The 27777-nt window shown below is 37.9% G+C and overlaps 2 protein-coding genes across 3 annotated transcripts; one reads left to right on the forward strand and one right to left on the reverse strand.

Moving 5' to 3' along the window:
- Window positions 1-18274: 18274 nt before the first annotated feature.
- LOC126592623 (putative F-box/LRR-repeat protein At3g59170) lies at window positions 18275-21201 on the forward strand. Of its 2 annotated transcripts, XM_050258377.1 has the most exons (4): window positions 18277-18441; window positions 19333-19592; window positions 19775-19960; window positions 20546-21010. In XM_050258377.1, exons 2-4 carry the CDS (start codon window positions 19398-19400, stop codon window positions 20849-20851), a joined length of 687 nt encoding a protein of 228 aa, XP_050114334.1. In that variant the 5' UTR covers window positions 18277-18441; window positions 19333-19397; the 3' UTR covers window positions 20852-21010. The 2 variants fall into 2 exon arrangements, with proteins under 2 accessions (XP_050114333.1, XP_050114334.1); XM_050258376.1 differs by having other exon boundaries at window positions 18275-19592; window positions 20546-21201.
- A 463-nt stretch (window positions 21202-21664) lies between these two features.
- LOC126592620 (ABC transporter B family member 29, chloroplastic) lies at window positions 21665-26134 on the reverse strand. The gene is made up of 10 exons (XM_050258373.1): window positions 25430-26134; window positions 25127-25213; window positions 24923-25030; window positions 24487-24753; window positions 24050-24133; window positions 23571-23787; window positions 23068-23153; window positions 22700-22887; window positions 22425-22554; window positions 21665-22119 (listed from the first exon to the last, which is right to left on the reverse strand). Exons 1-10 carry the CDS (start codon window positions 26033-26035, stop codon window positions 21997-21999), a joined length of 1896 nt encoding a protein of 631 aa, XP_050114330.1. The 5' UTR covers window positions 26036-26134; the 3' UTR covers window positions 21665-21996.
- Window positions 26135-27777: the final 1643 nt, after the last annotated feature.

Genomic DNA, 27777 nt, shown 5'->3' on the forward strand with positions numbered 1-27777 from the left:
ATCGACTGCTTAAACTTAGTGATCATGCATTCATCATTGCCAGTATAAATGAGATCACCAACATAAAGACAAACAATGAGAATTTTACCTCCATCTCCAGTTTTGATGAACAAAGTGTGTTCATAGGGACATTTCACAAACTCTTCCTTCAAGAAATAGGCTTCTATACGACTATACCAAGCACGAGGGGCTTGTTTAAGTCCATATAAAGCTTTTCTTAATTTGTAAACTTTATGCTCCTTATCTCTCTGCACATACCCAGGTGGCTGTTCTACAAACACTTCTTCATTGATTTCTCCATGTAAGAAGGCACTTTTCATGTCCAATTGATAAATTGTCCATTCTCTTTGCGCAGCAAGTGCAATTATAACCCGAATGGTATCTAACCTAGCCACAGGAGCAAATACTTCAGCATAATCAACTCCATATTCTTGAGCATACCCTTTAGCCACAAGCCGAGCTTTGTACTTGTCCACCTCTCCATTCTCATTCAGTTTAGTCTTGTAAACCCATTTGACTCCGATCATCTTCCCACCTTGAGGTAAATCTGTCAATTCCCAATTCTTGTTCCTCTTAATAGCTGTTATTTCAACATCCATATCTTTCCTCCATTTATCACTTTTCACAGCTTCATTGTAATGCATTGTATCACTGTCTGCTAAAAGAGCTAAGTGCACCATATCTTCTTCTTCAGACAATCCCTCTCCCGTTACGTAATCTCTCATCCACACCGGCAGAGCCCTAGGTCTTCTTTCTTCTAGACTGGATGAACTTGCTTCTGAGACTTAATCTGATCCACTATTGTTGGTTGTGTCATTTCCATTTTCATCGGATCCGTCTTCATCTTCTCCCTGACTATCAGCTTCATCAGCTTCAATTGATCTATCTTCATCATCATCCCATTTCAAATCTGCTATGACAGCCTCATGGTGATGCTCATCCCAAGCCCAGCTACTATTCTCATCAAATCTAACATCACGACTAATTATGATCCTCTGCGAAACCGGATCAAATAGCCAATATGCCTTCGATCTTTCACTGGCTCCAAGTAGTACACACTTCATAATTTTATCATCTAGCTTGATCCTCTTGTTGTCTGGAATATGTACGTATGAAATGCACCCAAAAACCCTGAAATAACTTACTGATGGTATCGTACCACTCCATGCCTCCTCGGGTGTTTTGTTTTTTACTGCAAATGTGGGACTCCTGTTGAGCACATGAACTGTCCAGTTTGCTGCTTCAGGCCAAAAAGTCTTTGGCATCTTCTTCTCGGTTAGTAAGCTTCGAACCATGTTCATTATGGTCCGATTCTTACGCTCAGCTACTTCGTTTTGTTGTGGGGTGTAGGCTGCTGTCAGTTGTCGTTGAATCCCATTCTCAACACAAAACTCAACAAACTCGTGAGATGTAAACTCCCCTCCACGATCAGTGCGCAAACTTTTAATACTTGCATCAGTTTGTTTCTCCACAAGGCTTTTGAAAGCTTTAAAGGTTCGAAAGGCTTCTGACTTTTCTATTAAAAAATAGATCCAAGTCTTACGACTAAAATCATCAATAAAGGTGAGTAGATACCTCTTCTTACTATTGGATGTAGGCTTTATCGGTCCACATATATCTGCATGAACGAGTTGTAGAATTTGACAAGCCCTCCAAGTACTTTTTTTTTTGGAAAAGGATCTCTTGATTGCTTACCTACCAAGCAGTTCTCGCACACTCTTAACGAGTCCTTTATCTGAGGTAGTCCACTCACCATTTGCTTCTGTTGTAGAGTCTTTAAGCCACCAAGACTTAAGTGCCCATATCGACAATGCCACAATTGAACTGGATCATCTGTGAGAACATTGAAACATGCCTGGACATTGAGTTGATACTGAGCAACAAGAATGAACATGCGGTTTGCAGCCATAACAGTCTCCATGATCAGTCTTCTTTTAGGGTGATATATTTTGCACCTCCCGTGTTGAATGAGAATAGCAAGACCTTTCTCTTGAAGCTGACTAATGCTTAGAAGATTGTTCTTTAAAGCAGGAACATAGAAAACCCCCGTGACCACCTGAGTCATTCCATTCACTTGTAGTCGAATGTTTCCTTTCCCCAAAAATCCATTCTAGTATTGTTCCCTAGTTTCACAGTTTCTCTAAAACTTCCATCAAAATCAAAAAATAACTCTCTCTTACCACACATATGATTGCTGCAACCCGAGTCGAGGAACCAAATGTCTTCTTTGATCACCTGAGTGTCCATGTACGCCATTAGCAACATCTCTTCACTAGCTTCTGCATCGTTGGCCTTTGCTTCCTTGTCTTTCTTAGGACACTCATACTGATAGTGCCCTAATTCATGACAATTATAGCACTCAATCGTTGACTTGTCGAAATTTTGTCGGCCTCTTCCTCTACCTCTTCCACGATAGCTTCCTCGGCCACGTCCTTTTCCTCCAAAGTTGTCTTCATAGGCTACTTTTAGTGCTTGCTCCTCCACAACATGTCCAATCATCCGCTGCTCATGTACTAGCAAACTGCTTTGCAGTTCATCGATTGAGAGAAAGTCTAAATCTTTAGTTCCTCAATTGAACAAACCACATAGTCATATTTAGGAGTCATTGATCTCAAGATCTTCTCAATGACTTCTACATCTGTCAATTTGTCACCATTGATCCTTTTCTTGTTTGCTATGGTCAAAGTTCGACCAAAAAACTCATTCACAGTTTCTCCTGTCTTCATGTGAAGCATCTCAAACTCCTTTCGAAGTGCCTGCAACTGTGCTCGCTTGACTCGAGCAGTCCCTTGATACTTCTGCTTCAACGAATCCCAAATTTCCTTAGCCGTATCCTTGTTCAAGATTGTTTCCAAGACAGCTCGATCAATTGCTTGAAACAAGTAGTTCTTCGCCTTCAGATCTTTCAACTTTTGATCTTCGAGCACCTTCCGTTGCCCCTCTGTGGCTCCTTCTGCTGCTGCAGAGATTCCATGCTCCACAATACTCCAATATTCCTTTGAACGTAGGAAGTTTTCCATAAGCATCGCCCAGTGGTCATAATGCCCATCCAGTTTTGGAATGGATGCTTGCACAAAGCCACTTCCTTCTCCTGCCATATTCTCGTATCTCTTCACTCAAAAGATTGTTATCTCTCAAGCTTCGATCAAGAGCCCCAGGTTGGGGCTCTGATACCAAATGTTAGAACCAAGTGTTTATCGAATAAGAGCTTTGCAAACTGGGAGGAGATTCACTTAACATTAATCAAAGAACAAACCGGCTATAAATAAGCCTTACATAACAGAAAGATAAAAGTGCAACCCACGTTAAACACTAACCTAAACGTGGTATATGACTAAGTCTGAAAATAAACCAACTTCTACTGATCCCTAGAAACTAGGGCTTAGTTGGCCATGCAGTTACAATTGCTTACATAAACTAACCTAGGTTTACGTAGTGGATAGAACCACTACTTTCAACAAACCTAATAATCTAACAGTTGTTGATAATTGGCTTATTACTTAAACATCGATTAACGTAATTATTTCTTATTAATAACACATCATGGTTTGCAAATTTAGTCTAAAAAAGTTGGTCTACTTAGCATTACTCTAAAATTTTAGAGAGACAACGCACTACTAATTAATCACACTCATGCCGTATTTAATTTGCATTTAACCATATGTATACTATACACTAAGTGTGAGGTTCTATAACCAAAGATCAACAGTATAACAATTAGTAGTAGAACCTGTCATTATATTGTTAAGTCATTGTCAAGTTTTCGATGTCAGACTTTCTACATTCGTCAAAAGGCCTTCTCACACTTGCAACCTATTTAAACATCAGCCATTGATCTTCTACTTTTTAAGGGTAGTAATATAATTCGGGCTTTGCCCACTTTAATACCATATCAAACAATTGTTTTTGAGAATTTTTCTTGTTCACTGAACCGAAACAGTTTATTCAATATACCTTTAAATTTTGCTCTCCATTCTAATGAAATCATGTGTACAAAACGAGCCATATGTTCTTATTGGCAGCCATATTTTTTTTAAATTTATATGTACATACAGTAGTGTGTGCCTTTCATCTAAAATGAATTAAATTAGAGTTCTGCAAAGCAAAAGAGCATAAGCGCAAGAGAAGAATATAACATTCAAAACAGGATTCCCCCCCCCCCCCCCCAATCCTTTCATATTCTTCCACGGTTCGGTCTCCCAAACTTTATTGCTCAACGTACTTTTGCCAAAAGGAAAAAGAAAAATTATTTTTGCACACCAAAGTTTTTTCCTTGCACTTGTTTATTCCAAGTGATGACACCATAATACATAGTTTAAAAGCATTTGTAAATGCATAGGTAAATTTTTACTTTGATGCTATGTGCCACTTCACTTTCATCATTTGCCACGTCGAATATTTTTATTATATACTCACTTTACTTTCAATAGGCATGTTAAATTACGGAAAGGGATCCTCTCAGATCCCTTCCACTAAATCCATCAAATTCACCAATCCGGACCCTTAAAATTTGATCAAACAGCTAAAAACAGAGATGTCCTTTAAAAATTATAATAACTTTAGTCATTTGATCAAATTTCAAGGATCCGGATTGATGAATTTGGTGGAAGAGATCCGGAAATGATCTCTTTTCTTAAATTGCCAATAGACTTGTCAATCAATCATGTCTTGATTTGAATAAAGCATAATTAATAAGACATATTGAAAATTAAGGGAAAAAAAATCAAAATATGGGGTTGAGTTCCTGATCCCAATTCTATATAAAATAATTTGGCCAAATTTTTTCATGATTCCCGTGGTGACACAACATTTTTAACGTGACTTTTATAATGAAAAAGTTGTTAATTAAACCCTCATTTTGACTTCTGAGTCATGTTAGCAATTTAAGTTCAAACCCAAACTCCCGTTAATCTTCTATTAAACAAACTCACGTGACTATCATGTGTAAGGGTCAAATTTGTCATTTCAATTCAAATTACATCTCATATTTAATTTGGTGATCGATCCCATGAAAATTTGGTGGACGACCACTTTGTTCTCCATCACTAGCTCTTGAAATATTGAGCATTCAAATGGTGAATGTGTTTGTATTAGGAAATGAAGGTGTCATTTTGTACTTTAGTAAAAGGAAGGTGTGTTTCTTAAAAATAAAAAAATTTGCTCCACCAGTGAAACTTATTTTGATGTTAAAAAAAGAAAAAACAGACTTACATGTTTATATTTTGGAAATACAATTGCCATGGGATCCATCGCCAAGTGATGGAGGAGAAGAAAGGGATCGTCCACCAAAGTTTTACGGGATTAATCACCAAACCAAACATAAGATATAATTTGAATTGAAACAACGAATTTGATCCATTCACTTGATAATTATGTGAGTTTGTTTAATAATATGTAGAGTGTAAATAAAACAACTTCCTTCCTCCACCCCACAATTCTCAACACTCAACTTTGTCAGTTTCTGTAGACCTTTGGCCACCGAGGTTGGAAAGATATTATTCAAGCACTCACACGAATCGATCTCTACTAAATCTAGATTTGGACACTAAAAAGTTGTCAACTGATTGGTAGATGTTTTCTCAAAAGATTTCAGTTGACCACCAATTGTAGTGACTGGCATTGCCATATCTCGAAGGTGTCTGGATTATTCAATCCTCCCCTTATACTTGGCACAAAGATATTGATTAGACTGGCATCTGTAGCTTTTCTCAGCCAGGAAAAATAGTCTAGCAAGTTGGTCGTGTCGTATTAATTGTCATCAACTGAGGTAAACCGTGATAACAGTGTACCAAGCCTAACAGCTTGTGATCTTGTGGTTGTAATTATGACAAGTGTAAGCATCTTGTAATTCTTATAATAGCTTAGGGAGTAAGCAACCTTGTTAGGTATATATATCTAGCTAATAGCTTAGAGAAGAAGTTATATCTTTAATAAGTTAGCTTTGGAGTCTCAGCAATTTCTCTAGCTAACTTATTATCACAATACAACTTCATAGCCTTATTCTATTTAAAACCGAGACTCCAAAGCAATTTTTGTAGCCAAAGAATCTCACACACACCATGTGCCATACCCCTATACTCGGCTTCGGCAGAAGACCGTGATACCACATTCCGCTTCTTGCTCCGCCACATAACCAAATTACCTCCAACAAATGTAAATACTCAGATGTAGACCTTCTATCAGTCACATCACCTGCCCAATCAGCATCAGTAAATCCCTCAATCCTCATATGTCCATAACATTCATACAAAATTCCTTTACTCGAGGCAGACTTCAAATATGCCAAGATTCTCATCACCGCCGCCATATGATCCACACTAGGTGAGTGCCTAATTGACTTACCACACTTACGGCATAGGCAATATCCGGACGAGTGTGAGATAAATAAATCAGCCTCCCCACTAGTCTTTGATATCTACCTCTGTCAACTGGTTCCTTATTTGGATAAATCCCCAAATAATGTTTCTCTACGATGGGAGTGTCCACATGTTTACATCCCAGCATACCTGTTTCTTTTACTTAACATATTTACGTTGAGACAAGAAATACCTCTAGATGACCGAGCGACTTCCATGCCAAGAAATATTTCAAATCTCCTAAATTCTTCATCTCGAACTCGGCTGAAGGTTTCGTTCTAACTTCATCATCTCTTCAGAATCATCACCCGTTATTATCATGTCACCACATAAATAATTAAGGCCGTCACTTTACCACTTCTCCGCTTCACAAATAATGTATGATCTGAGTGACTTTGATAATACCCAATCCTCCTCATAACTTGAGTAAATCTACCAAACCATGCACGAGGTGATTGCTTAAGTCCGTAAAGTGACTTTCGCAACCTACATACTTCAGTTTTCCCTCAGGCATTGTACCCCAGAGGAAAATCCATATATACCTCTTCTTCCAAGTGCCCATGAAGAAAAGCATTTTTCACATCAAACTGTTTCAATGGCTAACTCAAATTTCCAGCTAAAGAAATCAGAACTCGTACTGTATTCATCTTCGCTACTGGAGAAAAAGTTTCCGATAATCAACACCATAAGTTTGAGTATAACCCTTTGCTACTAACCTTGCTTTATACATATCTACCAATCTGTCTGCCTTGTACTTGATCGTAAAGACCCATCTACACACAACCGGTTTCTTTCCTTTAGATAGCTCTGTTACCTCCCATGTATTATTCTTGTGTAATGCAATCATTTCTTCATCCATTGCAGTAGCCCATTTAGTATCCTTCAAGGCCTCCTCAACTCGGGTTGGTGCTTGGATTGCTTCCACATTATTTACCCAGGCTTGGCGTTTCGGTGTAAGGTTCTTGCATGACACATAATTTGCTATTGGATACTTTACTTTTCCTTCAGGAGGAACACCACGATTTTTCCTTAGTTACATGAGCATTTGTAGTACTTACCTCAGGGATATTCAGAGTAGACACATTGGGTGGCACTATCGAGCTAGAGAGAGAAGGTGATGTGAGTTTTGCAGGCGGCACTTCTTCCCCTGAAGTACTAGGTTCGGCAGTAGGTTGTATTATTATAGCTTTCTTGGCAGGACCTTACTGAAAGCTTGCACTTGTCTCGACAGCTAGCAGCTGAAGGCCCATATCATTCTCGGCAGTTTCTTGCCAAGAGACTGGTGTCCCATTTTCATTCTTGTCGTCAACACATACTCCCCTTAAACTACATGTCATATCCTCTGGTACCTCTAACCACCCAAGATCAACTTGATCACCACTAGTGTTCTCCCCTTGGTGATCTGAAGGTGATGGAATCGAAGAATAAAAATACTCTGATTCATAAAAAGTAACATCCATAGTCACATACATATGTCAAGTTTCAAGATGATAACACTTATACCCTTTTCTGTTGGGAGGCAAACCCAACAAAAATGCACCGAAGGGCACATGGATCCAATTTGCTACGATGAATCTTGTGAATATGAACATATGCTACACATCCAAACACACGAGGAGTAAGGGTATTAGTGGATACTACAGGATGTTCTGTCAATACTTGAAAAGGTGTACAGAATTCTATAACCCGAGATGGCATACCGTTAATCACATACACGGCATAGGTAACGGCTTCAGGCAAAAAATGTTTAGTCATGGACGCACCAATAAGTAAGGCACAAGCAGTTTCCAAGATATGACGATTATTTCTCTCAGCAACCCCATTATGTTGTGGAGTATACGGACAGATAGTTTGATGAATAATTCCACAATCTTGTAAAAACCAGGATAACTCAGAATTTATGTACTCTCCACCATTGTCAGAACGCAAAACTTTAATATTAAAAGACTACTGAGTTTTAACCATCTGTTGAAACAGACAAAACACATCACAAACCTCACTTTTATTTTTCAACATATACAACCACGTCATACGAGTGCAATCATCCACGAAAGTAACAAACCACCTAATTCCTGAAGTAGTACTAACAGGAGAAGGCCCCCACACATCAGAGTGTACTAGTGCAAATGGAAAAGATCTTCTATTCATACTTCGAGGGAATGAAGCACGATGACTTTTGGGTAAAATACATGCTTCACATTTCAATTTTGAGTCTTCAATACCACTAAATAAATCATGTAATATATGTTTCAAATAACCAAACGATGCATGCATCAAACGACGATGCAATAACAATACCTTTTGTAGATTACTATTACATGACGAATGAACCAAATTAGCTCTTCAAGCAATCACGTCATCCACATAATATAGCATCTCTCTCTTAGTGCCACACCCAATGATCTCATTTGTCTGAATATCCTGAAGCAAGCAAAATAAAGGATACATTACTACAACACAATCCAATTGTTTAGTGACTTGAGGTACAGACAATAAGTGATGGGACAATGACGGAACCAATAAACAATTATGTAACGAAAGAAAGGGTGTAAGAGACACTGTTCCTGCTCCAATAACAACAGCAGTAGTACCATTGGCAGTTGCCATACACTTTCTATGAGAATCTTTCATGGATTGAAATAAAGTTCTATCATACGTCATATGATCCATTGCACCAGAATCCAAAATCCAACCTGTATTCATCATCGTAATAGTACACGAGAACTACTTGCAATAGAATATTCTCCCAGCAATCACACCAATATCCAATTGCAGTAGACTCCACGGATAAAACTTGTAAATACTCAGCAAAACCAATTTAATAACATACGGACAGTAGCAACATTATAACAGCAGCACGCCACTAAGAGCTTCTGTGATTGTTGATGCATGACAACTAGAAAACCAGAAAGCAGAGCACAGGGTAACAATTATAAAAATGGCAATGCTGCAATTGCTACTTACAATTGCACATCAATTGTATCACACATGGTATTTGATAAAACACAACTTACGGTAGCAGCAAAACAAAGCTGCAACAATTTCAATAGGCACGACAGCAGTAGAACAAGCCTGCTATAATTCCAACAATCACGACTTGACTGATTTTGGCAAGAGGCAGCGCAGGAACAAGTCAGACTAGCACAGCAGCGGAAGAAAAATATCGTTTTACAGTTTATAGGGTTACGGCAACTAGGCTCTTATGCCAAATAGAATTTTACGAGTTAACTTTTCTATATTCCACAATTCTTAATAAAAGGTACATTCAATCCTTGTTACAAAAGGAAACAAAATAAAAGACACAATATCATTCCTAAAACATGACTAACAATTACAAAAGATTTACATTCCTTTTTTTCCCTAAATATTGATTTATTCCAATAGTATTATGAGTTTTGTGGATGGTACAAACCCTTGTCCTCCGAGATTTGATTCACAACATTCGAGTGACTCCACTATGTCTTCCAGTGATTCTACTCTAAGAATTGATAATGATCAGTACAAGATTTGGAAGATGCATGATCGGGCTCTCATGCAACTCATTACTGCCACATTGTCTCATTCTACAATTTCTTATGCTATAGGTAGCACTAGTGCTCGAGATTTGTGGGTTTGTCTTAGAGAACAGTTCTCAATTGTCACTCGAGCCACAATCTTTCAAATGAAATATGAGTTGCAGAACATCAAGAAAGGCACAGATTCCATTTCTTTGTATCTTCAATGCATTAAAGAAACCCATGATTACTTGGCTACTGCTAAGGTTCTATTTGATGATGATGATGATGATGATGACATTATAATCTTGACTCTTAATGGTTTATATTTTGAATATAATACACTGAGAACTATTATTAGGGGTAGGGAGAATGTTATTTCTATGAAGGATCTTCGCTCACAGTTGCTTGCTGAAGAAACAATGATAGATAATGTTCCTGTCACTTATTTCCTTTCTGCAATGGTAGCCAGCAATCTATCTGGTTCATCTAAGTCTTCTTACTTTGGAGATACTTAGCATTATGAGAGTTCTTTTAAACCTGGTAATTCTTCAAATGAAGGTTCATATGGTTCTCAAGGAGAATTTTATCAGTCTATGCATATTGCTGCTCCATCTCCTACTCCTAATGTTCATCCTCAACAAATGTGGCTTACTAATTCTGGGGCAACATCTCATATGATTGTAGATCTTAACAACTTGTCATTGGCCTCTCCATTCCCTTCAAATGAAACCATTCCAACAGTTGCTGGTGGTGCAGGTTTATCAATCTCCCACATTGGTTCCTTCATGCTTTATACACCTATTAAACCACTGAGACTTAATTATGTTCTATATGTCCCTAGATTAACTCAAAATCTCTTATCTGTGCATAGACTGTGCTTGGATAATAACTGCTGGTTAATATATGATGCTTTCTGTTTTTGGACCCAGGACAAAGCCACAGTGAGGATCCTATTTAAGGGACTTTGCAGTAATGGATTATATCTTATTCCTCTCTCAGCCTCACATCATTCTTCATAACCCAAAGTACAAGCTGCTTTTCTTGGACAACAAGTATCTTCAAGTCTATGGCATAGTAGATTAGGTCACCCATCCAATTCTATAAAGTCTACAATGTTGAGAAAGTGCAATGTCTCTTTTATACCTAATGATAAGTCTATGATGTGTCATACATGTCTAGAGGGAAAGTTTTGTAAATTGTCATTTGTTTCTTCTGCTTCTAAGTCCATGCATCCCTTTGATATGATTCATAGTGATGTCTGCAGTCATTCCCCATGTAATTTTGTAGAATGGTTTAAATACTATGTGACATTCATTGATGAGTGCACTAGATATTGTTGGATCTTTCCTATAATCAATAAAAGTGATGTCTGTTCAACTTTTATTGCCTTTTACAACTTTGTGTTTAATCACTTTGCCATTTCTGTTAAAACATTACAAAGTGATGGAGGAGGTGAACATTAGCAAGCCATTTCAACAATTCCTTTTGAATAAGGGTATTAAACACCAACTTACCTACCCATATACCCTTGAACAAAATGATTTAGCTGAAAGAAAGTATAGACATATTGTTGAAACAGTTATAACCCTCTTGCAAACTGCCTCATTGCCTCTACAATTCTGGTCTTTTACTTGTCAAGTTGTTGTCTATCTCATAAACAGAATGCCATCTCCAACATTGAATCACAAATCACCATTTGAATAGTTATTTAAACATATTCCAGATATCAATCATCTCAAGATCTTTGGCTATTCTTGTTTCCCATTGTTAAAGCCTTATAATAGTACCAAGTTACAACCTAAAACCACAAAATGTTTCTTTTTAGGCTATGCTTCCAGATACAAAGGCTCCATATGCTATGAAGTGAATCAACAGAAGGTTTATATCTCTAGGCATGTCATCTTTGATGAGAGTGAATTTCCTTATGTCCTGTTATCTTCCAAACACTTCTCTCATTCTTCTTCTCATTCTTCTCATATGTCCTCATATGTTCTCATGCCATCTGTTATATATGATAATCTCGTTGTTCCCATATCAACTGCATATATTATACCCTTATCTACTATGCATGTCCCTGTGTCACCTATTATACCATCATCTCCACATGGTCCTATAAACCAAATTCCTGAATCCATTGCTACAACTTCAACACAATATGTTCCTCCCATTTTCCTTGTGGCTACAAATTTGTCATCTGGATCTAACTCTCATGACAGCATTAAGATATCATCTGAGTTTCAACATGAAAGTTTACAAGTTATTCTCTTTATACCACCTATGAATACACATGCTATGCAAATCAGATCCAAGAGTGGTATCTTCAAGCCCAAAGTGTTTCTCTCAACAGTTGCATATGAGAACTCAGTTGATTTAACTCGGGTGGAACCATCAACATGTAAGTCAGCTCTTAAATCCTCAGTGCGATGTGCAGTTATGGAAGAAGAACTCCCAGCCTTGCATTCTCAGGGTACTTGGTCTTTGGTCCCTCTTCCTGCAAATAAGAATTTGGTAGGATGCAAGTGAGTCTTCAAAATTAAAAGAAATGCATATGGGACTATATCCAAGTATAAAGCTAGACTTATTGTGAAATTCTATTCCTGGATTTCACTTTTGCAAACTACGTATTTGTATTAAGGATATTTTATATTATTTTTCAAGAATTTAGATTTATTTATTTGAATTTAGATTTATTTATTTGAATTTAGATTTTAATTAATCTAGTTACGTAGTTTGAAGTTTGAAAATTAATTATTTAAAATCCATAGACCTTTCAAGGTTAAAATTTGTATTTTTGAATAGAGCTCGATCTCACAAATACGTGGGCGCAAACCGTCCGTGAAATGGAGTTATAACGAAAGAGTTATTAACATTTAAAGTTAGGGACATTTTTGTAATTTTGGCTTGATCTAGAAGGCTCTAGATTGCTGAAGCCATTATCTGTGATGACACGTGGATGGCTAAGATGAAAAGAAAAGAAGAGAATTGAGAGAAAAGAGAGAAAGGATGGGGGAAGAAGGACCAATCAGAAACAGAAGAAAATAGGAGAAATGAGGGAGGGGAGAAAGAAGGGAACTGAACCCCCTTTCACCTTTTTCATCAGTTTTTCTAACAAACTATGTTACCAAACCACCTGAAAAATGTTCCATGACCTTCCCTATACCTATCCCACCATAAATTATATGAAAATTGGCCTTGAAATTGTGCAAACCACACCGGTGGGTGTGCAAGTTCATAGATGTCGATCCACCAAATCTAAAACAAATTCCTTCGATCACCACCACCTATAGTATCCTCTTAAGGCCTGAAGCAAAGCCCAAACAAGTTTGGGGGCCGCAAAGCTGTTAAGGAGTCGAATTGAGGACACCCAAATTCTAGGGTTCTGGTAGGTTCATAGCGATTTGAGGCTTTTCCCAGCCAAATTGGAATTAGCCACAGGTATGAAACTTGCTCTACTCATTGAGATCTACAATTTCGTGAATTTTGGTAATTTTTTGAAATAATTGAATTTTCAGGCGAGTCTGGGTGGCCTCACGACGGCTCATGGCTAGTGGGCTGCCGATGTTATTTTACGCTAAATTGATATCTTGATCTCATACTTGATGCCCGCAATATGTGATTTGATTATTGTGAACCTAGTTGATTAAGGTACATCACCTGATTATTATTTGAATCGACGATCCGACCATTGGATCGTCACCAAACTTTAATGCGTTATAGAATGTCATATTTGAGGATGGCTGGAACTGACGAATCGGGAATCTGACATACGGACCTTCCTAAATTAGATTTCTTAGATAGTAAAACAAATTGTTGACCACCACCTAATTCTAGCAATTGGCGGAGATCCGACCATCGGATAGCCATGAGATTTTAGTAGGTTGTTCTAGAAGCATAATGTGGATTTTAGAAAGTTACGGATCCGAAATCCAATGTGCGGATCTTTCAGTCGTGGACCCTACCGTTGACCGAGAGTTAACTTTTGGTCAACATGTCTCGAAATGTTCTAAATATTAAATTTAGTACTATGGGATACTAAATGAAGTTTAGTGCGCCTACATTGGTTAGAGAGTGACTTGACTATACATGATATGATTATTACCTTGATTTCTTACATTAATATCGTTCGTGAATATGAAATGGTTATAAATGTGAAACCTATGGTTACTAAACATGATTTGGCTTATGTACTGATGATGATTGTGATATGTGATTTGACGTGCATATTTGAAATGTGGTTGATTTGCATAGTTGGTATGATATGATGAAATGTGAGGGCTAGTAATGGACCGTTAACCCATTGCCATAGGGTTTGTTGCTTCGAGACTTGTTTCACATATCGTATCATTGTTTCATTTCTCGATTCGTTAAGTTGTTCTAATTGTGTACCTTGTGCTTTGTTCCATTTCTTGTTTTCTTGAGCCTTTGTATTTTGAGTACTTGTTTGATGTCTTGTTCTTTGAGCCGTTGTTATTTTCCTTGGCCCTTCACTTGGTTCCGTTGAGTGATCCGGAACTAAGTATCCGTTAAGGTTCCATTGAGTGGTCCAGTTCCCTGCTCCGTCTGGATTCCATTGAGAAGTCTGGAATCCCTCGTGATCCGCAATTCCATTGAGTGGTTCGGAATCGTATCCAACTTAGATAATATTGAGCAGTTCGATATGCATTGTACTCCGCGATTCCGTTGAGTGGTCTGCAATCGTATCCACTTGGATTTCATTGAGAGGTCCGAAATCCCTTCTCCTCCACGATTGAGTGGTCCAAAATCATATTCTGGCTTGGATTCCATTGAGTGGTCCAGAATCCTCTTTGGTGTCTTGGTTCCGTTGAGTGGTCCGAAACCCGATGTTGATGGATTTCGTTGAGTGGTCCAAAATCGCATCATTTGATTCATTGGATTTGATTCATTTGAGATAGCTTCTGAGATGTAGGCTTCGGCCAAACTATGTCACTCTAGCCTTGCATTTCGGTGTATTGTATGAATTATTGATTGATGTGATAATTGGATGGTGTTGGAATGCATATGTATGGATGCATGACGAGATGACTAGAGATTATTATTATGCTTTGTTAAATGTTCCTTGAGGTGCTACATGATTGAATTGTGGTATTATGTTGAGACATAGTGGTTTATGTGATGAATGTTCGAGTGTAGTGAAATGGTGAACTACGAATAGCTTGATCCCTATTAAGGGTACGTAGGTAGTCTAATGAAGAGGTTAAATGCAGCCATAAAGTATACAAAAAATTACTACGTAATTTAAGGCTTGTGTTGTGTTCGATACATATCCCGGAGGCGGGGTATGTTAAATATACGGCTTTTTGATGACGTCACGTGTCGATCATGGACGTATGTCAGGATCGAGGTGTGACACTTGTTGCAAAGGGCTTCTATCAAGAAGAATGGATTGACTATGGGGAGACTTTTATTCTAGTTGTTAAACCTACAACTGTTAGATTAATCTTGGCTTTAGCTACACAGTTTGGTTGGTCTTTAAGGTAGTTTGATGTGAAGAATGTATTTCGTCATGGTATTTTACAAGAAGAGGTCTACATGTCTCAACCCCCAGGGTTTGTGAACTCTCAACGGTTTTCTCATGCCTGCAAGCTGCACAAATATATGTATGGTTGATGCGAAAATTAACTTAACACATAAATTAAACCCTCTTGTTGTCAAATTGTAGTATAAATGCAAGTAGGGATCGTTCTAAACCGGGGATTATGAGGGCTTGCTAAAACCTCTAAACTAACTCAAAAACATAAAAACAAAGTTAAAAACGTTTGAATAGACTTAAAGGACTCAAAACAGGTTCACAAGACTCAAAACAACTTAAAAACACTCAAAACTACCTAGAAACACAAACTAGGCAGTTTCTGACTCTAACACAACTTTGGATGAAATTTGGGTTTTGACTTGACTCAAAACACTCTAAAACACAAACAAAACAGATTTTAAACACTTTGAAACAAGAAAGTAAAAGGGGGATTTTAGTTTTGATGAATTTGAAACAAACAAACAAGTTATAGAACTAGGCAGATTGTAAAACGAATTTAAGAAATAAGATGATGGATGGATTAGTTAGAGGTCCGTTCTTCACACATGACACACTTGTATATGAATTGATTTCCAATTGCTTTTCAATAAACTATGATGCTTAACACCCCAGATTAACCGTGATGCACAAATTAACTCTCAGATTTTCTTTTACTCATTGAATTGGATGAATGCATGCGACAACCTAAATCATTCTCTAAAAGTCCCCTCTATGAATGCATAATAGAGATACAATCAGAGATCTACGTTCAATGAAAATCATAAGTGTTGACGAGGCAATTATAACTATGAATGCATGATACAATTGCCAAGAATTCAATTAACGCGATTGTGATAAACAACCTTCACTACTCATGACTATAAACTTGTAATGATTAGGTGAAACTCATTTATATTCTAGCATCTAATTCATGCATGAAAACTAAGTATGCATCCTTAATAAACATACAAGAATCAGTTATGAATAAAATAGATAACTGAATTACAATCACAACTTATCAAATCACAATTGGAAGAAATCAATTCATATCTCAAGCATGTTCATGGCTTCAAACTTCCCCCTAACTAAATAAGGGTTTAGCCACTCATAATTGCAACAAAATTAGAAAATAACAAAGTAGACATTGAAAGCAAGAACGAAGTACACCTAAAACGCTCCAAAGTTCCAAGCTTGAAACGCTAAGGACCTTTGTTTTCATCACCTTGCTGTAGCACAAGTGTCTAGGATGTGTATGGATATATGGATGGAATGGATTTGCACGGCTAAGAGATGAAAGTGTATGGATTGGTGAGATGTAGTATGGCTAGATGAATGGATAGAGGTCATGGCAAGGAAAGGGATGAAAGTGTTTGTGAATGTAGCTTCTTGGATGGATCAAGATCTTTCTTAGGAAGGGGAATGGTGGATGTATTTATAGGCTAAGGAGATGACCACTTCAATTCCTTGCATGTGCAGTTTGTATGGGTGTGTGATGTCCATGTTTCCCTTTACATTTGCACACACATGACCTCCATCATTTCAGCCACAAAACAAACACATTTTTTGCCTATGCTAACTGTCTGTGTCGTGCCTTTCTCTTTGCCCATGTGTGTGTCTTTCCTTTGCCCATGTGTGTGTGTTTTTCCTTTGCATTTGCACACACATGTTTTTCATTATTTCAGCCAACAATCCACCCATTTTTTGCCCATGCCAAGCCCTCCATGCCGTGCCTTTCTTGTTGTGTGTGTGTTGTCCATGTAGAGTGTGTGTATGCCCTCCAACCTGTGCAGTTTGCATGTGTGTAGTTGTCTATGTTTCTCTTTTGCATGTGTCGTGCCTTCTCTTTCTAGTTGTGCATTTCCACTTGCTCCAAAGCCAAATGAGTGCAATCATAACCCCATTTGCTGCTAAGTGTTGATGACAAAGCAAAACACAAAACAAGTGCCTTTACTTTCCATTTTATTAGCCAAATCTGCTTAGCCCTTTTCTGAACCTTTTAGTGTTACAATGCCCATAACTTCTTCTAGCAAAATGATATTAACAATCCGTAAATTGCTCCAGAAAATAGACATCCGTAGCTTTCCAAGCATATAAGGCTCATTTTCTCATTCATTCTGAGCTGTTAGTAACATGCTTCCAAAGTCAGCTAATCTGCACATGCAGTTTTGACGAATTTGTTACTTAATATGTCACTTGTGCTACTTTTCAGGGAAAATTTCAGGGAAAATTTTGCCAATTATAAAAGTTTAGGGGGTAATTTGTTAAATTTAGGTGCAAGAGGGAAATTTTAGTACAACGATATATTTTATATTAAGGTAAGGGGAGAGTTTGGAAATCAAACAATAGGTAACCTAATTTGGTATAAGTGCAAGAGGGAAATTGACCACTACAAGTTCAGAAGGATGATCGACAAATACCTCTTATTTTAGGGGGGGTGTATTCAATTAGAATTTTGAGGGATTTTAATTCTTTTAATGAATCTAGGGGTATTTCTTTGAAATTCAAGGTGTATTCAATTAGAATTTTAAGATAATCTATTAAAATCCTTAGAAATTCGGGTGTATTCAATTAGAATTTTAAATAAGTTTATAATATTCTAAATGCATTCAATTAGAAATTGATTTTAAAAAATTTGAGAAAGTTGAGGAATTAGAGGGAATTGGAGAGATTTCATGATGTATTTTAAGCATCCATAAATCTGACCTCTCCTTATGAGATTTCAAAAGAATTGAATCAAAATTTTATATAGAATCTCTACAAATCAATTAAATCTCATAAACATTCATGAATTTATAAATTTATTAAAATCTCTCAAATTCTTAATTGAGAGTGAGTAGGAAGAAGCTTCCTAATTTACGGTCCTATATTTAACAAAATTGGGGTTTTCTACGGACTAGAAAACAAAGGAAAAAAAAACAAACAAACAAACAAAATTAGGGCTTGGCAGCGTTCTTCTTCGAATTCATGAAGTGCCAGACTCTGTACGTAGGACCAATGAAGTTGGAAGCGCATCCGCGCATTTGAGCCCGCACATGTTCCTACTTGCTTGTGCGATTAGGTACTTCGAAACAGCTTATTAATTTCAGAATCTTCGTTTTGGTTAATTGATGTTTCAGTGTTCAATTGAAAAACCTATTTCATGGAACGCAAACTGAGGGTATTGGCTACCCAAGTCTTATTGAGAGTATGACTATGGTAGATAGATTCAGTGATCTCCCCAACGGAGTTGCTTATCGCATTCTTTCCTTCCTTGCCATAAGGGACCTCACTTGTTTCGGCATTGCGTCCAAAAGATGCAGAGCACTTTATCTGTCAATTCCGTCATTGGAGTTACGTGATTTCTTACCAAAGACAACTCCCACGGGCGAGTTTAGGTTTTTCAGCCACACAACGTGTGAGTTTAGGTTGAGGTTGTTGAGTTCATTGGATAGGTTCTTGCTTCAGCGTGGTGATAATAGGATAAACTACTTCGGTATTTATTGGAATGGTCACTTTGACCTAGGCAGTGATCGAACACCATGCTTCTGTGTTAATTTGCGTTCCCAAATAATCGATTGGATTCGCAATGCAGTGAGGTGTAATGTTGAAGTTCTTTGTGTTTCGAGCAACTTGAAAGATTTTGTGGTGGAACCGTTAGCATTTCCTTGTGGTGTCTTTCTCTGTGCAACTTTGAGGTCTCTATGTGTGAACATGGATGGTACAATTGTTAAAACACCTTCCGTTTCTTTCTCTTCTAATATTGAATATTTAGAGTTGATCAATGTTGATATAGAAGATGAGGGGTTTTTCAAATGGATCTCATGTTCCTGCAAATTCCTCAAGGAATTAATTCTATCTGATGTTGGTCGAGTAGAAAATATCATAATTGAAAGCTCGTCTCTGGAAAAATTTGAAGTTTACGACCATTTTTATGACGGTATTTGTACACTTAGCCATCTTACCATCTCAGGCAAGAAACTTGAAACCATAGCTATATGGTGGAGCTTTGATTCGCATAGTGGCACGTCGTTAAATATGTTTGCTCCAAAACTCAAATATTTAGAATGGAGAGGGCATCTGACGAATCAGGCAAACTTGGGACAGCTAGAATGTTTAGAAAAAGCTCTTATTTGCCTGGAGCCTAAAGCAGATGACTCTGACAAACAGATTAAGCATTTTTGCGTTTTACACAGGGTTGAACATCTTGTTTTAAATGCTGCGACCTTCAAGGTAATGAGAACCACGATCCTTCGTACTGAATATTACTTTCCAGTGAAAAACTATATATTTTGTTTTTTCTCTCTTTACATTTCAGTTTAAACAGGATTGCAATGCTTTTACATTAAAAGCGGTCTCACTTGCTATAACAAAATGAGAAACATGATATAGGTTTTGCTTTTTTCACATCGCAGGCTTTGTTCAGGGAAGGATCCACGCATGCTCAGTTTGATCATGTTTCTAATTTGCGATTGAATCTAAGGAGGTTTTCTGATGATATCTTTCCTGCAGTGGTCTCACTATTGAAAGGATTGCATAATTTGTGTACTTTGTACATAAGTTGTTGTGCTGTCCCAAGTTTTCTGCACCCTCAACGTGATGTAAGTTAAGTCTATGATTTCCTTTCTTACTGTCGTAAACCTCCATCTACTCATGAAGAAAAATTCAGTCCCAACTTGGGCTAGTTCTAATTAGTATTAAACTCCATGTTGTAATAAGGAATAATTTATTTCCATTTGTTTTGAAGAAACTGTCTTCACATTGTAAAAATTGTCAAAACCAAGAAATATGAAATGTCACAATATAAGTTTTAAGATGAAAATCAAATAATTCTCTAAACTAAAGTATGCATTGTCCCTATGTTTGTTTAGGTCCCGTTTTAAGATAACCTTGTCTACACATGGTAAAAATTTTCGATAATGATTCATTCTTTAGAGTTTCTGTCATGTCTTTGAGCTTGCGAATGTGTATTAACTTATCAACATGGACACCTTGTTGGTGAAGCCAAACTGTTACTAGCTTCTCAAGCATGTTTAACCACACATCTATCAAGTAATAAGCTCCTTATATTGATAAAATTGGGTTGGTCCCAATATTACTATAGAGAGGTTTTAAGGTATTTCATTTGGCTTCTTATTTTTTGGAAAATTTCAAATTGGTTGCTTGTTGTCTTCTTGCTGTTCCAGGTATCTGGGTTTGATAAGGCATACTGGAAGCTACAGAATCTGGATTTTGTTGATCAGATTAAGAAGGTTACCCTAGTGCTGGATGGGTCTAATAATGGGATTGACTTTGCACGGTATATACTCGAGCATGCCAAGAACCTGGAGCTAATGGACATACAATATTTATTGAATCCGTCTGACGATGCTATACAGAAGCTAAATGAAAGTAAGAAGATGTCCAAGGCCACAGTTATCTTTGAGGAAGACTTCGTGGAAGACTCCGATAAAAACTTGGAAAACTTCGATGAAGACTTCGAGGAAGACTAAAACTAAATCAACAAAGAAAGAAGTTTTGATGTTTTTCAGAAGTTGTTTCATGCTATAATATTGAAACCTTACGTTGATATGCGTTGTTAATTCTTATTGACTGATCAGAGTGGATTTCTACCGTTTTGGATTGTCATAAATCTTACTTTTGTTACCGCAGCATATGGCGAAAGTTACGAGTCTTACAACAACGTTGATGGGATGCCATAAGATTTCCAGTGCCGAAGTTATCATTCGGGAAAAGCAATCAAGAGAAGAAAAACATGGGTTTTAATTGTATGTAGACATCACAGCCTCAGTTCTCGGAATTTCTCCGGCAATGTTAATTAGCTCTGCTGTATATTTGTGTTCGCCTTTGTGCTCTGTTTTAGCTAGGCCTGCATTTTGGACCCAACCCGTTAACCCGATCCGACTCAACCCGTTAATATTTGTATTTGGATGAATGCTTAACGGGTCGGGTCGGGTCGCTAACGGGTGAACCCGTTAACAACCTGTTAAATAACGGGTCACTTTGGGCTAACCCGTTAGCACCCGTTAGTTGAGGATATTTTAGTAATTTTAGTAAAGTCTTAATAACAAAAAATAAACTTTATGCAAAAAAATAATAATAATAATTGTTAACGGGTAAAACGGATGACCTGTTAGCTTAACGGGTCGGGTTCGGATGACTCATTAACTTAACGGGTTAGGTTCAACCCGATCCAAATCCAATAAACCCGACCCGTTTACAGGTCTAGTTTTAGCAAAGTATCGGGTGGACGAAGGATCGTCCGTATCGACTCGATGGAATGCAAGAATTCGTTATCACACAAATTTAGGATGGGAATTGCATTATTTGCATAGATACGAGTAAAATGTTTTTTAGGGTATACAACTAACAAGGACATCCATCCACACACTCATTCGTAATATAATTAGATTGATATTTTTGGAGAAAATTGTTTATATTACGAACGAGCAACATGTTTATTTGCATAGTTAATTTGTATTGCATAGCCAGAGTGCCTTTGCTTTCCATTTTTCTGAATTATTGTTGAAAAGAGTGACCTGGAATCCTGTATGTAACGCAAAATCAGAGTAATCTCGCTTGGACATGATCCATGTGTATGCCACTGCTTGTTGCCATGGTTATCAGGTCACGAGCCCTATGACACATGCTGACCAGCCAAGAGACTCGAGCGAGTTACCTCTTCAAGTTTCCCGTCACCTAAAAGGAACACTCGTTTAGCCATCAGTATCGTTTCTAACCGATGGGCAATCACCAGGACCTGTTAATAAGCACAATATCTGATCCGTTAAGGTTCAACATATCTGCAAGTAAAAGCACGGAATGTATGCATGCACAGAAACATTATGTGAGATGCAACATGCGGTGCAGTAAGTGTTTTTTCACTACCGTTGCTCAACAAGAAATTTTTTCGTTGTTTCTTTGTTAAAAACAGATGGTAATGGGGTTGCACACATAAAAACATAACTAGATAAAAGATTGTGCTGCAGTTAAATCAGTTGAAAAATATTAAGATGTGGGAGGAACAGAGCGCATGCTAGGTCGATAGGATGTGCTGATACTTACCGTATGATTTTCCATCAAGCGTTGGACAGCTTCTCGGACCAACAACTCAGACCTGCTATCTAAAGCAGAAGTGGCTTCATCCAAAATCAATATAGAAGAATTCTGGTAGAGTGCCCTTGCAATAGCTAGTCTGCATTCGAGGAGAGAAACAGAGAAGTTTATTAACAAATTTTTGGAGTAGTTAACATGTAAATCACCATATTCAACGTGAGCCTTTTCTTCCGCTGAACCTAGCAATCATACTAAACATCAACATTTGGATCGTGGTTGCTTACCTTTGCTTCTGACCTCCACTCAAACTTGAGCCTCTCGGTCCTATGTTGGTTTTGTACCCTTCAGGGAGGTTTCTAATAAATTCGTCTGCATTTGCAGTTCTCGCTGCATCCTCAACCATTTTCATGTCAATATTTGTCATGAGATCCCTATACCCAATATTTTCAGCGACTGTTCCTGAAAATAGTGTCTAACAAAGACAAAGTTCACTGTATTATTATTTGAAATAATAATACAAACAGTGCGAGATAATTGAAAAAAAAGAAAGAGGGAAGATTTTGTGCTTTAGCCCTTGTAACGAAATTTTATTGTTTCTTTTGTGGAAAAAAAGAAAGAGGGACACCAAAAGATATAGATATAGGTCACTCACGATATCCTGAGAAACAAGGCCAACATGTCTCCTCAAACTTGTCAACTTGACGTCTTGGATGCTGTGGTTATCAATAAGTATACAACCTGTAAAACGAGAAAAATCCATATGGTGCCTCCAGATTTAATATGCAGATTCATACCGTTTGGTACGCAGACGGGACGGAACGGAACGGGACAGGACGGGACGGAACAGGACGGAACAGGACGGAACGGATGATGTAAATATTGAAAAAGATAAGGAGAAATTTTGTCATAAAATGTTATAAATTTGTGTTCCACGGATGTGGAACGGGTCGTTCCAGGAGGAAGAGGTGGAACAAAAAATCAGCCAAATTTCGTCTCATGGGACAACCCGTTCCACAGTTTTTAGGCGCACCAAACGTGGGACGGAACGGCTCGTTCCATTCTGTCCCGTCCCGTCCCACGTACCAAACGGTACCTAAATGAACAAGAAAATGCTCATGGCAGCAGAATCGATAATCATAATTCCAAAGAGCTCACCGGATAAAGGATCATAAAGTCGAAGAAGTAGTTTTGCAAGGGTTGTCTTTCCTCCTCCAGAGGGCCCGATAAAAGCAACTGTCTCTCCAGCTTTAATATGCAGATTCAATCCATTCAAAACATAAGGCTTATTGTCCCCGTATTTAAATGATACATCACAAAATTTGACCTCTCCTGTAACGCGGTCTAAATCAACAGCATCTGGTTTCTCCTTTATCTGTGTTCAGGAAAGGAATAAATAATAGATATCAAAGCAGCATGAATAACAACTACACTGAACGATCACAATGTTGAGTTAAAAGTAGAGTGAAGCATCTAGTCAAAGGCACAAAATAATGATTTTTATATATTTACTGAAAGAGCGTTCGAATTGCACGGCGTAGAACTAATCTCAACGAATTATGTGTGTTTATGTATCTGAAACAGATAATTACACCAAAGATTCACCACTTAAGTCTTTTATCTAGGAAAAAAATTACCATTGATTTGAACCTGGTCAATTCAAACAAGCGTTCAATAGCTGGTTCTCCTTGCTTCAACTCGTTGTATGCTTTTCCAACACCCTGCGCGATTCTTTACATTCAGATTGATAACTTAAGACAGCTCCTCAACAGCTGAACATTAATAATAAATACAGACTGATTAGGAAATCAGCTTCAGACAACTGCAGCAAATTATTTACATCTCATAAGTGGACCAAAGCAGACTAAGTTAATGGTGTCAATTGAATTTCAAGAAACGTGCAATGAAGGACATAAAATAATCCTCCGAAATCCTATAAAAAATAATAATGCTCTAAAATATTAAGGAACCTAAAAAGACAATTTCCACGTATCACTAACCAAGTTTAAAAAAGCTATGGAATACGATTAAAACCCGCAAACAGAGTTAAGAAGGCTATATCACGTAATATTACCTGAATTGGCTCAACTAGAAAAACCAATGCCGTTACAAATGAAACCATGTCACAGCTGTCAAAAGTGCCGCGAGAAAACACCAGTGAACCAGCACACAACACAAACAACACTCCAAAATATATAATCTGTGTTATCTGAGGAATAAGCGCCTTCAATTTCTTCTTTTCCAAATGTGCAGAGAGGTCAGCATGGGCAAACTTCCTAAACCTAGCATTCTCACACAACTCTGCATTGTTTGCTTTCACAAAAAGAATTGCAGGGAGGACCTGCAATGCGATAATATAAGAACTAATCACGATCAGCCAGCCAATGACGAAGAAACTCCAACAAAGACGCGCACACGTAGAAACCATAATGTTAATGCAAGAAAGAGGTTGAGCATTCATGGAAGTATATGCTATAAAGCAGGGTTATAATATAAGATATAGTGTATACCTCATTGAGATATGCTGAGAGAGCAGCAATGGTAAGTTGGGCCTTGTTAGATATCTTTCGGAGCTTCACACCGAGCCGGACAATGACAAGAGCCATACATGGAATCACCTACCCATACTCCAAAACACAAAAGAGAATCAAACCCCACTCAACCAAGAGCATAATGACTCTACGTGAACTAAACAAAATTACCAACTTAATTACCAGAGCTGAAATCAAAGACAGCAAAGGGCTGATAGACAACATCTGCGCAGCCATAGCTAACAACTGCAGAGCACTGGGTACAATGGTCTGCCATTCACAAAACCAATCAGAACCCACATAACCAACAAACATTTGGTAGGTGCTTCTCCAAAAAGCGCTTCAACGACCAAAAACACTTTTCAACTTTTCTGCTAGGCGCAGTTAGATTGTAAGAGCTTTTAGCCCCCTTCAAAAGCAGTTCCAAACAGGTCGTAATAGTCGTTTTGTGAATAAAATCAATCAAAGTTGAACACTTTTACTCACATTGAGAAGAGCATAGACAGTGTCAGCAACATCCGCCGCCTCAGCAGTGATCCTATAAGCAACGTCTCCACTCGAAACACCGCCGGAGCCTTCAAAAAACCCCAAGTCACTCCCCAGAAACTTCTCAAATACTTCAGCCCGAACCCGGTACACTGCGCTGAGCGCTGCGTCCCAAAGAAACGCCTGCTGCCAGTACACGGCAACAAGCCTGGCGAGCACCAAGACTCCCACGGCCAAGCCCTCGTTTCTAAACGCGGCGGGGTCCAAATTCCCGATAAAGGCGGAGAATTTGCCCATTTTGGTGACGGTTTTCGAAAGGGAGTATACGGAGACGAGGCTGCAGAGCCAGCCGAGGAGGATTGGGCGGCGGTGGGAGAGAATGTATGGTTTGAGGGAGGTGATGGAGTGGAGGGTTTGAGAGAAAGGGTGGCGGTTTGTGGGGTTTGGTGGGGTGGTGGGGAGGAGGGAGGGAACATTTGTGGAATTATGGGATTTGAGGAGAGGAAGTTTGGGTTTGGGGAGAAAGGAAAGTGCGTGTTGGGGTTTGAGGTGGAGGTGGAGGAAGAGGGGCGGAGGTGGAGGAGGTCTCAGAGAAATTAGAAACATTTTTGGGCATTTTTTGAGGAAGAAGGTGGTTCGTTTGCCTTCAGTTTCAGCTCCAAACTTGACACTCGCTTTCGGGACACGGAAATAACCGTGCTCTTTTGCTCACAACCGTGTTCTTGCTTATTGCCATATAAGTTTAAATCTTAAAATCTGTGTTAATTAAGTACATATATCGAAATTTAAATTTATTTAATAAAAATAAAATAGTGGTAAAATTTAAAAATAAATAGAATAATGAACATTACCATCACTTGAGGGTGAGCAAAACTATTATCCGAAAATAAACACAAATGTAAAACTTTTGCCCATGTCTTTGTTTTATTGGTACGAGAAAACACGTGTCAGTGTATGCATAACATGTTTGTTCTAATGCCACGAAATTACATCACTTGCTCTAGCCCAAATGTACTCTCTAGCGTTATTGAGAACGAGGGAAGTACTATCCTTTAAACAATGTTTTTTGACAAGTCCGTATTCTTTCTTTTTTTAAGGTAATAAATATTCTATTAATCAAATATATCGAGAAGCATTATCGATTAATATAATTTTATGATTATAAACGCAACAAAAAGACAATACAAAACCTACCTCACATAACCACAACGAACCAACGAGGACAAAATCTTGAATCACTTTGTGATGAACTTGCAAAAGATGATGCTGAATGACAAAGAAGTCCTACTATGAGACATCACGAGTAGTCCTTTGATTGGCGAACAGATCAACAAAACCACAACCAAAGATATTGAGAGTACAAAGGTAATTAAGTATTCAATGTAGTGTATTGAATAGAATTTCTCAAAACCTATAGATTGTTGATGCATCGACGACAATAGAGGAAATTTAATCTGAATTTTATTTAACATTCTTAAAAAAAAAAAAAAACAACAACAACAACAAAAATTAACGAACACTGCATTAGATTTCATGTTTCCTTACATAACTCATACAATGTATAGTTGATAGAGAATTACCAAATCCACATCAAATTATCCGAAAAGTATTTACGTCCATATGGGCACCATGCAAGTTCCTTCATTCCAAAATAACACTAGAACAACAGAAGCAACGGAAGGGGGCTGGAAAACTTTCCCATTGCTTCTACATCGCCCGGGCTTCGATCTTCATTTCTCTCTCAATTTCTTGGTTAGGGCAAATATCGCCCCAACCACAGCCACAACCATAGCCGAGATTATAACGCTTGTCTTAACCGTCTGCGCTGCATCTTTCTTCTCCTTCTCCTGCTTCCTCTCTTCAGCCTCTACTTTGTCCTTGCAGATGATAAGGGCAACATTATTCACAAGACTGCACTACATATACATGAGAGGCACAAAAGAATAACAAGGTTTCCGACTTTTTTTATGAAATTCCGTTGCTAAAAGTGTTCGTGTTAGCTTGAAATGTGTTGTTAACAGGTTCTAAGGTTCACTAACAAAGCATTTGACGTGTAAAATTCAATAGTTGTCTAACATGGTATCAAAGCTTTGGTTACTAAAGATCATATGATCGAACCGTCAACCGCATCACTTGCTTATCACTTTTTGATAAAACGATTTCCTACTTTGTAAACTTGCAATCCTCTCCTTACTTTCATGTTTTTTTACACGAAAGAAAAACTACATATAACCAAATACAATTAGAGGACTGCTGATGCCCAAAATTGGCTAAAGCTTTAACCGCGAAGTGCAACTTTGTATTCAGTTATCAACAGCATCACAGTAAGGTGAGGAGTGCAAGCCTAC

This window comes from Malus sylvestris, chromosome 12 (assembly GCF_916048215.2).
Source record: "Malus sylvestris chromosome 12, drMalSylv7.2, whole genome shotgun sequence".
In the NCBI taxonomy this organism is placed as follows: domain Eukaryota; kingdom Viridiplantae; phylum Streptophyta; class Magnoliopsida; order Rosales; family Rosaceae; genus Malus; species Malus sylvestris.